The following is an 11,468-nucleotide window of genomic DNA, read 5'->3' as shown; positions in this document are numbered from 1 at the left end:
CTTCTGAAATGAGAAAGTGCAGTACAAAGTGAGCGCCACACACATCACAGGCATATGAACCTGGGGCAGGGTCAGTACTATCACAATGACGAGGGAATTCCAAGGATGAACTTGATCCAGGAGAAGAAAGTGTGGAGATGCATGGGGGATGTTGAGTGAGGTAGGTCCCAGGCTGAGAGGTACTGGAATGAAAGAAAAAGTTCTCTCTAGGGGAGCTGGACCCACCCCTTCCCCCATGTATGAGCTAGTGAGTTGGATATTGTACATGATAACAGAGCCGAGAAACACATGGCAGCATGGATGACCCTGATTCCAACATGTATTTCTTTTATTGTTTATAAGGACTCACAACAAGGTACTGGCTATAGACACAAATAACAACACCTGGATTTCTACACGGAGCCACTCCTCTGAGAGGAGATGGTAAACCTGATCCTTCTCAGCCACACTATAGTCTCAGAGTCAACAGACGTGCATTTCCACCCTGGTAGCACATTCAAGATCCTTGTACCAATGTCTACTTGTAGAGAATACCTAAGGTTGGCTCTCTCAGACACATGGTGCTGTTTCTATGGGACACAGGCTAGGCCCAAGTTCACATTTATTAGCTCAAGGAAAATCATGACATCCACTTTTCACTTCAGAGGTTAAAGCCAGCACTCCAGGGGAAGGTAATTTTTGGCATACCTTCTTCTTATGCTAACTACTCTTCAGCAAATGGATTTGAACAAACTAACCTTACATTTTGAGAATAATTTTGATTCACACATAAATACGGTTTTAAAAAGCCATTTATAACATGGACAATGTCCATGGATAGGATAGGAGCCAGTCGGAAATCAAACCCAAGAGTGGGTGTCTTTCCCCGAAGACCAGGCAGGGCTCCAGGCCAAGAATATGATTTTCAGGTTGCATTGAGACTCTGTGAAGAGCAGGTGTCCAGGAGGCAGGGACACACTGGCTATGAGAAGTACACTTTCTCAGTAGCCTACAAGTCCGTTCTAAAGTGGCTGCAAGCTGACCAGGCCTTCCAGGGGCCAGGAGTAGGGCTTGTCTTCCAACCTTAATTCATGAATTTTATTTATCTCAGCTATGAAGGAAAAAAAAACCATAATCTCTGGTCACCTTCACCAAGTCCCTTGTCCTCCGTGGCTCAGAACAGACCCTGCGTGTGTGTAATGTGTGAACAGGATGCTAAGGTCATGGTGTCTGCTCGGAGCCAAGCACCAGGAAAGGGCTTGGCATATATTAACTGTCTTTTCTACCAACGGCAAAATAGGATACTTGACATTATAAATTTAAGCAAAAGAAATGATCTAGGCAACTACCATGAGCACAGGATTGTGGCACAGTGTATATACAGGTACCAAAGTCCCTCTCCTAGAATGCAGGGAACAGTATGACCTGTTCTCCCAGGTTGACCACAGATGGGGGAGTCATCCTTGCAGGGACAGGATACCAGCTAGGGGTTTCCCACCCATTAGGGACAGGGACATGGTTGACTTCACTGTATGGAGGTGTGTGTTTTTACAGCCACACACAGACAGAGGCTTCTTTGTGGCATGGATTGGGTGTGAACAGTCAAAGATTGAAGCCCATGCTTGGATTATTTTTCCATACGGCAAAGGGGGAGTGTGGAAGTGGCCCTCCTTTCTTGACGCGTTGGTTTCCTTTGTGATCTCCCTGTCCCCGCGGTTGTGAGATGGCCCAGCTGGCAGCTGTCTCCTTCCACTTTATACCAACAGCCAGTGGCGCAGCTGGAAAGAAAGCATCATTTATTTACGAGTGAGAAGCAGACTTTAGAATCACGGCTTATGGGCCACTGACTCTAAGATGAAATCAGGATCGACTCAGCAGGTGGCACTACTTGCCCATGGGGGAGGTTACCGACGATGGATACCACTCTTGAGGGGCACCCACGGCTAATGACCTCGTGGAAACTTTTAAGTACTTGAATTACTTGATGAAGAAGGGACCTGTAAACTAGGTACAGCGGCTAATGTCTGTAATCATGATCTCAAGAGGCTAGCAGGCATGGGGTTGAGGCCAGCCTGGGCTACAGTAAGATTGTCTCAAAAAAGAAAAAGGCAGAATAAAGCAAAACAAACCAGAACCAACAAATAACCAAGCCTTGTGGAGCCAGGTGCTTAGAAGGCCAGGGTTCTTTCTGCCCAGCGTATTTGTGATCAGCAGCTGATGTGAGAGATGCAGAACATCTTTAGATACAGGGCTGGCTCCATATTGTCCTCCTACTGATTTGTGAGTGGTCCAGAAGTGTCTGTCCTGCATGTTGAAATTCTCTTAGGTCCATCCCCAGGAGTGCGACTCGGAAGGTTGCTTTGCCAGGTGTGATCCAGGTACAAAAGTCAGTTAACAGCACCTGGGTAGCTCAGGGATCGAGACCAGCAGCCTGCTGCTCTGTTGCTTGCTTGCTTATTTCTGATCACAAGGCATTTGTTGGCACTGACTGGTGAGATCTGTGCTGCTAAACATTTTCAAAACAATACTCATACTATTGTCTGGTTCAAACATTGAGCCAGAGATAGAAGAGAGGCCACAGCCATTGCCTCTACACGACTCTCTTTGGTTTCCTCACAAGTGGTGGCTCTTTGGGGCTTTTTCATTGCTGGTTAAGACATGCCACAGCATGGCTTAGGGTGGGCATAGTAAGGCAGTCTGTAGATAAGGCCACCACAGGCACTGGCCAAGTATGGCATGGGACGCAGGGAAGAAGCAGAATTCTTGTTGAAGTTATACAGAGGACGGACAGAACCTAGAATACTGTCCAATTGCAGCAGCAATGAGGACAGCCCTACATGCTCTGTCCTTGTCACCAATAGAAGCATATAATTAAGGCTGCAGGGTAACTTACATTTCAAAGACTGGGAACACATAGCTCTGAGCAAAGATTATCAAGAACTGGAACCTAGAACCCAGAGCCTAGAGTTCAGAGTTCAGGACCAGAGATGTTGCAACTGGTGCAGTATAACACAGATATGTGTGGGGTGCTAGAAAAAAGCGACAGTGTGAGTCTAGAGATGTGTGTTTTAGTGGACAAAATGAGGCTTGAAAAGTAGCTGCTAGAGGAGTGGATGTGATTAGGGAGATGGGGACAAATTACGGGCTGTTGATGTAATATAATATTACTGAGCAGGCAAAATGGATGGTATAGAGGCACACCCATATTTCTGATCAAAGGGGAATAACAAGGCTGAATTTATTCTACCATCTGAAACAGCCCTAAGTAAACACAATGAGTGTCCACGAAGTTTGCAAGACACTGGACATCTGGTGATACCTCTAGAAGAATGAATGGGGCAGTCACCCAGCCTGCTGCTCTGAGGGCCTCTGGATTTCAGAGTGGGGTGAGAGCACAGAGAACTCCCTGGAATTCAAGGGCACATGTGGTTCTAGCTTGCAAGACAGAGCAGAAGAGAACAGTTGCAGAGTTGGGCTGAGCCTTGAGCAGCATTTGTGACACTAAGGACAGCTTTGCAACAGACAGGGTATGGGAAGTGGCACTTAGGGACCTGTGGGCTGGAACAGTGCCTGCCCCTGTTGGAAACCCTCCTTACTCAAACTGCAACAGAGAGACAGATCTATGGCAATGCCTCTTGGGACCCACCCAATAGATCTAAAAAGATCCAAAGAGCACCAAGAACATTTAAAGGCACCAAAAAAAAAATCCAGCCAGGTGTGGTGACACATTCCTGAAGGCTGAATCAAGTGTGTCTGTGAGTCAGGGGCTAGCCTGGTCTGCATAGTAAATTCCAGACTAGCCAGAGTTACATAGCGAAACTCTGTTTAAAATAAAAACAACAAAAAATCCAATATATAGGGGCTGGGAGAGGGCCAGGTTGGTAAAGTTGTTGCTTTGATAACATGAGGACCCGAGTTCAACCCTAGGGAATTTGTGTGGAAATCATGGTGGCCTGTGTGTATAATCTTAATGTTAGGGAGGGAGTACCAGATGGATCTCTGGGGTTTGCATCAGCAAGCCCAGCTTACTCAGTGAGCTTCAGGTTAAAGAGAGACCCTGTCTCAAATGAAGTAGATGGCTTTCTATTTCTGTGAGAACTACTACTGAGGACAAGACTCAGAATACCCTTAGGGTATTCCTCCAGCCTCCACAGGCATGCAGACACACATGCATGCACACAGGCATACACACAGGCATGTACACACACATACATGCACTGCTTCCCACTCCAACATGCACATGCAGATGTTAAAAAATATCCAGGATGCAATAAGGGAAAAAAGCCATGTGCTTTGGCTATGATTAGGCTTTACCAGACACAAAAAGCAAGATTAAAAAAAAAAAAGCTGGTCACCTGACATTGAACCCCAACTGACAGAAAGATTCTCAGTCCTTGTGTTTGTTCAAAGAGTTAAGAAGAGACATAGAAGATACAAAAAGACTCAAAAATGGACCTCAGAAGAAGAAACTGTGTCAGGCAAAAGGGAAAATACTCTCTATACAGGCTCAAAGAAAGACACATTGATTGACTTTAAAATGACTGGGTGGATCAATAAAGGCAAAGGAAGTTCCCATTGATTCAGTAAGCACAGAAGCATGGGCTGGGAGATACATCAGAAAGCATCCAAAGGATGTATAGCAGGAATGCAGGGAGGGAGCCGGTGATGTACAGACAGGGACCAGAGCCACTGTGCAGCAGTGTCCCCTGAAGCCCAAATTTAAAAACATCTAAGTGTAGATAAGAGTGTCAAAGGACCCAGACATATACTCTAGAGCCCAGAGGCAAATCAGTAGAGCAAAGGACCAGTTGGACTTGTTTGTTTGTTTATTTGTTTGTTTGTTTTAAGAAAAGGCTTCTTTGTGTAGACTTGGCCATCCTAGAACTAGCTCTGTAGACAGGACTGGCTTCAAACTCACAGAGATCTGCCTGCCTCTGCCTCCTGAGTACTGGGATTAAAGGTGTGCACCACTACTGCCCAGTGCAGAGGTGAATTTTTAAATTCTGAATTTTAAAAACTGTGTTTTAATTTTTAAAAGCTGTGAAGGGCCCTTAGGACTAGGGGTCTGGGAGCTTTCAGAAACACAGGCAACATGAAAGGGATCTATCTTTCTATCTATCTATCTATCTATCTATCTATCTATCTATCTATCTATCTATCTATTCTACTTTGGTGAAAACTACTACTGAGGACGACATTCAGAATACCCTAGGGTGTTCCTCCAGCCTTCACAGTCTAAGTCTTAGGGCCACTGAGGAGGTGAGGGGAATGGTTCTACCTAAGCTATATTCACCATCAAAAGGGAACCTCAGACTAAAATGCATTGTTGGGGGGTGGGAGGAGAAGCCTCTCAATAGGTCACACACTTGTCACCTGCCTGTGTGACACAGGAACTCACATGGCTCTCAAAGGAGACAGGAAAGGAGTGAGACCAGGGACTTGAGGGACCCTATTCCCATTGGATCCTCCCGAGCCTGCCTGCTTTCTACATAGACATCTGACCAGGCTGGACTGAACTCACTCATTTGGGCCTCTCTGCCCTCAGGTACCCTGATGGACATCTGTCTAACTCCAAACCTTCATAAGCCTTGCCCCTATGATCCACAGCCCACTTGGCTCTGTTTCTGAAGCTTCTTCAGTCCCTCTGACTCATGATACTTTTCTTGTCTCCAAGAATAGAGAGCTTCGATCCTAGGGACTCTCACATTTGTCCCCACATGGCTCCTCATGCAGGCATTCCTGCCATTGTCACCATGGTTGCTTATCTTCATGGATCTTTTCCATGCTGGCTGCCCTGCCCACAATTGCAGGCTTCTGGTTGGATCTGCTTGTGTGGCAAATGCTTTTATGCACACAGCTTCTTGGTCTTCCGGGGGCTGTTAGAGCAGCAAAAGGGTGAGGATACTATTCACATCTCTCTGAATCCTCTCTTTAAGGGTTGAATAGGGTGTCAGACTCACCGTGAATTGGCGCACCTCCCCTCTGTCCACTAGCTGTCGGTCTTTCTCAGGTGTGATGGCATAGGCCAGTTTCTAAGAGAGAACGGGGTTGTTGATTATAGCATGGGGCTCAGGTTGGCACAGACCAGCCACCACCACCCACTATTATCATGCTCTATCTATCTATCTATCTATCTATCTATCTATCTATCTATCTAAATAACTAGGACTTAGGATTTACCCAGGAGTATGGCTCAGGAGCCATAACCTCAGGTTCTTTCCTGAGAGCAAACCATCAATGCTCTGATATACAGTTTGCAGTGCTGGCTGAGGTCTCTAGCCCTCAGTGGATGCATGCAGGCACTACAGGGCCTGTCACTTGCCCCATGTAGGAAATATTGCTTCTTCCTATTAATCTGTTCTTGGAGCCCAGAATAGACTTCTCATTTGGACATGGTGGTAGCCCCATTCCTTCTAAGAGTTTGGCAGCAGAGGGGCTGTGGCCTGGCCATACACTCTGATGTCTGTTCTAGACATAGTCTGGCCTATGACACTGACAGAGGAACCTCTGAGTGTCAGCCTGTGAGATGAGGGACCTGCTGCAGTATCTAACACCAAAGGACACTGTGGCTCCAAGGTAGAATCCTTGGGCCCCATAAGTACAATGGGATTTGCTGCATAATTCAATGAAACTGCTTCATGGAGTCCCTAGGTCTCTGGTATGGGATTGCATCTTGGAATCAGTCCACTCACAATCCCATTCACAGAAGTTCTGATCTCTTTCAGGAACAGTAGCCAGGGGGGTCAAACAGGACATGTGGGTATAGACTGGCATCACACGGACACATGGGTGCAGAGAGGCAATTCATACAGCTAATGACATACCTGAGCACACAGAGACAAATGGGCATTCATAGTCGCAGATGTGATGTACACACACACACACACACACACACACACACACACACAGACATGTGTGGACACCAGCACACAAAACACAAACGTGGCATACACATATGTACCCCTTCTTTCCATTGAATCATCCCATCATCCCATCATCCCGTCATCCCAGCTCGAGCCTCCTGCTGGCTGGTATGGTCCAGGGATGGAGACACCACCTGAACCATTAGAATGATGAACCCCTTGAGATACCCACCTCTCGGAAGGACCCTGGCAGGCTGCAAAACTTATAGGTGGCGTAAATAGGCACCATGGCCATGGAGGATGTGGCAATGATCCAGCCCAAGGCATTGGCCCATTCTGGGAAGATGTAGGCTCCATAGTGTGGGGGTCTGAAGGTCACAATGCTGACCACGACCACATACTGAAATGAATGGGCACAGAGGCCAGACAGAAGACAGAGCAGAAAATCAGCAAGCTTTTTACAGAAGGTCTCCTATCCACACAAGTGCCAACCCCAGCCAGACCACCTGGGCCTGGCCCAAGCTATACAACGTCTTCCTGAGGCACCAATGGCATATCTACACACATGGTGTGTAACTACACATGCGTTTCATACCTACATATAAGTGTGCTCACATGTATGCTTACCAGACTACTTGTGTCTATATTGCACCAATATGTTCACTATGTATTTACGCTCTATGCTTGCGTGTATACAATGTTCCTAAACATGTGCCTCGTACAACATGTGCTTTGCGCATGATTGGCATGAACTGAATATCTACACACGTTCTCTGTATCTGAGCATGGCAGCCCTTCCTAAACATAGGAAGTCTAGTGGATGTGGGTTAGGATGTATTTTTGGGTGCAAACCTTCACCTGTTATGTATATTTCTCAGGGTCAGCAAAGTTTACTGTCCAAACATATTATCTTGGAAAACACACTTGGACACACACACTTGTCTCATACTTGTTTTTGGCTTCAATAAATGACACATTTCTTAGAAAGCACTGTATCTGCCAAAGCTACACTCTTATGTGTAAATTGATCTATCTCAATCTGGTCATTTGTTTGGGAGTGTTATCCACTGCAGAAGACACATAATAACGTGTCTGCAGTGTTCACTTGTCTGCTGCAGCCAGATGGAAACATAGTGACCCAGAGAAACATGAAATAACATCTTTTTTTTATGCTAATGTTTTAGCTACTTGTGGGATGGGTTTAAAAATTAGGCTTAAAATGACATAAGTCATGCTTCCATGAAGTTGGTGGGATGAACTGGGTAGCATAACTTCAAGGTTAGTCTTTCTCACATCTCCTTAGATCAAGGTCAACTCTTTCATGTTGGGGAGGTAGCTTGTCAACAGGGAGAAGTCAGAGATGGGATAGCTTAAAAAAAGAAAGGACCAACTGTTTTATTCAGAGATGAGAGGCCTGTGTTGTAGGGTTTCCCAGGCAGGTCACCCCAGGCCACTGATACTGGTTGGATTCTACATATGATCACTGAGTGAATGCAAGAGCATCCTTCAGGCTGCAGCGAGCTGTAAGCTGGCTTGTGTAGGTACACATATCAGTTGGATCTAAGCTACTGCTAACTACTGCATGGAGCCAGGTGAGCTCTCTGGCATCCTTCTCAGTGGTCTCAAGACATTGGGATGGATTCAAGGGCAGGGTCAGAAAGATTTAGGGTCCACAGTCCTTACCAGAAGGAAGCAGGGGCTGACCAGCTTCCAGCATAGCCGCCAGTACAGGTTGGGTCGCTGCCCAGTCATCTGCTTGATGTCATCACTGAATTGCTGGACACCTAGGGGGGAAGAGGTGGCTGTGGGACCAGTCATATAACTGGACTTGCAAGTCCTTCTTGACCCGTCCCTCATCCTTTAGAGCCCATAACCCTGATTCTACTTAGCCATGCACTGATTGGCTCTGATGATGCTTCAGAGAGGCTGGTGGTCTGCTGGGTGAATTGAAGGCCCAACAATACTCCAACCCTACCCTGCTTCAGCTCCTTCCCTGGGCCCCACACCCTCCATGCCTCTCTCTGCAAGCAGTAATTTCCAACCTGTGAAACACTGTGTCAAACACATCTAACAGGAAGCATACTATTTTGTGGGTCAGCCCAGTGGCTGCATCACTACCTTCCATCTCCAGGGTTTTCTCATCTTCAGCAACTGAGACTCTGTCCATTCAATTCCAGTTCCAACCCCAACCCTTAGCATTCCACTCTGGGTCTCTAAGAACTTGGACCTTTGAGGGATCATATATAGATGGTATCACAGTATATGTCCTTTGGGGACTTGCTTGTGTCAGTTAGCACATACATCCATGTTGGAGCATGTTTCAAAATCTCTTTATTTTTAAAGGCTGAATATTCCTGTGTGTGTGTGTGTGTGTGTGTGTGTGTGTGTGTGTGTGTGTGTGTGTGAGTGTGAGAGAGAGAGAGAGAGAGAGAGAGAGAGAGAGAGAGAGAGAGATTGAGAGAGATTTAATTTAAAGCTCTGATAATAACTGGAATTTTCTCTAGCAATTTACTTTAGAAACATCTTTCTTTCAATAGTAGCATTCAGCTTTTCCTATTCAGTAATTTGTAAGGAAATCTTCTTAATGGGGACTCCCTTCGCCCACTTCTGACCTGGTCTCTGGCTTGTGGGACTGCAGTGGGATATCCAGCTTTGGAAAGCTTGGAAGACCTCCATAGTCTCATTAGAAAGTCTCTGACTAGAGTTCTGATTGAGGTCTCCTGGTTAGAGCTCCATACTTCAGCCAATCTCATGAGGTTCCCCAGGATCCTGCAGCTCAGCTCCTACCCCCCAGCTAGCTCCTAAGAGGCCTGTGATCAGCTTCAGATTCCCGGGGACCCTTAGCGCATAAATGGCTGATGGGCTTTTCTCACAGACGGACCTATTGTTCTAACTTATGCACAAGCAGTTTAGCTGGTCTTGTCCAGAAGGTACATGTGAGGCACACCAGTGGGAAGCAGTCATGCTTTGACATCCCTTTCACAGACCAACTGAATCATCTGATCAAGGTCCCTATAGATGAGAGGTAGGCAATCCTCCGCCCAGATACAGCTGAAGCTATTCTGTGCTTGTTAATAGGGTCCTGGCTAGCTGAATGGAGCATTTACCTTTTTCCAGTGGCTGTAAATGGTTTAACACCCCAACCAACACAGCCTCTCTGGCCACAACCTGACTTCCCAGCAGCCACTTGGCTGTCCTTCTCAACCTAGTAGACAGAGGCTGGGCACACACCCTGTGATGCCATGAGAGGAAAGACTTAATCCTCTGGAGTCCAGATGCCTCTTTTCAAAGTGGCTTTGCAGAAAGCATGCACGAAGACACTAGCCCAGCTATCACACTGATGCCAGCCACAGTGTTGGTCTGACCACCAAGACTTACCATAGAACCAGGCCACCCCAATGGCTTCAATGAGTACGCCAAAGAGGATAGATGTGCCAGCTGCAAAGTGGTCCAGCAGTGTGAAGACATAGATGCCACCCTGGAAGAGAGGGGATCTTAATGATCTTAATGTCCTTGGGGACATCTGCAGCAACTACACCATCAAAGTATCTTCCATAAAAGGTAACCCGTTCTGTGGGTTTACTGTGGAGATATACCATATTTACCTCTACAAAGTTTTCTTTGAGTCATGGATTCACACACAGCTTCTTAGAGACACATCCATCACAATAAAAATAGAAACCACTTCTCCCCTCTTTTCCTTTCCCAGGCTCCAGATAGTAAGAGTCAGAAACACTCAAATGCCAAGCTTGGTAGAGTCTCCTGTGAAGAAGTGGCTAAGACCCCACAAACAGGACTCTGCCACTTTCCAAACCCTCTTCATATCCAGGAAGGCTAATGATGCCTGCATGCTGAATTATCTCTGGGACCAGGTTCCAGACCCGTGGCTGCCTTGCCTGTGACTACATGGTTTACATGAGGGAGAGGATGAGGCTTCTTAGAAATGATGCAGTGTGTCTGTTCCCATGGCACCAGCTGTGCTGCCAGGCACCAGGGCTGACATATGACAGGAGCAGGAAACTACATACGTTGGTGACACAGAAGAGAGACAGCAGGAAAGTAGCCAGGACAATGCCAAGAGTGAAGAGCTCTCGATGCCGATGTAGCAGCTGGAACTCATCGACAAGCCCAGTGATCACAGACTCCATGCCCCCCATCTGTGGGACACAGAGAATGGTGGTTGACACTACCCCCCCCAGGCCTGACTTCTCATTTAGTGAGTGTACAGTAGACTTGGGGTAAAATGAGGAAGGAGCCCTTGCTGAAGCTCCCCTAGTGACACAGCCTCAGAAAGAGTCCAGGGATTGTGATTACAGTCACCTCGAAGTCTCTGGGCCTATGAAGTACCAATTGGCTGAAAGTCTTATGAGAATGATAGTGCATGCATGACCAAATCAAAATGTCTGTTCCGTGAGCACAGCCCCAGGCTGGGCATGTGATATGTCCCCAGTTGCACCACAATGGGGCTAGCCAGGTAGGGCCTGTGTTCTGCAAGCAATACTCATGAAATGCGTCCTCTTAGATACAAAGTAAGAAACCCATTAACTACCAGCTGGGTGGAAGATGAAGGTGGGACTGTGGTATGACATCTGTGTACTTGGGAAGTGGCATTCTTTTTTTTTTTTT

General features: G+C 46.7%; 1 protein-coding gene across 1 annotated transcript in view; it reads right to left on the bottom strand.

Moving 5' to 3' along the window:
* Positions 1-310: 310 nt before the first annotated feature.
* Slc6a3 (solute carrier family 6 member 3) overlaps positions 311-11,468 on the bottom strand; it is a 41,888-nt gene continuing 30,730 nt past the window's right edge. The window contains exons 10-15 of the mRNA XM_021208415.1: positions 10,871-10,999; positions 10,221-10,320; positions 8,526-8,626; positions 7,075-7,242; positions 5,940-6,011; positions 311-1,757 (exon numbers count right to left, since the gene is read on the bottom strand). Of these exons, the coding sequence (XP_021064074.1) occupies positions 1,734-1,757; positions 5,940-6,011; positions 7,075-7,242; positions 8,526-8,626; positions 10,221-10,320; positions 10,871-10,999 (594 nt within the window). The 3' untranslated portion in view covers positions 311-1,733. The remainder of the gene's footprint in view (positions 1,758-5,939; positions 6,012-7,074; positions 7,243-8,525; positions 8,627-10,220; positions 10,321-10,870; positions 11,000-11,468) is intronic.

Source organism: Mus pahari, chromosome 11 (genome assembly GCF_900095145.1).
Source record: "Mus pahari chromosome 11, PAHARI_EIJ_v1.1, whole genome shotgun sequence".
Lineage (NCBI taxonomy): Eukaryota > Metazoa > Chordata > Mammalia > Rodentia > Muridae > Mus > Mus pahari.
Note: the sequence above shows the minus strand (reverse complement) of the source record. Positions and strands in the feature narration are given on the sequence as shown.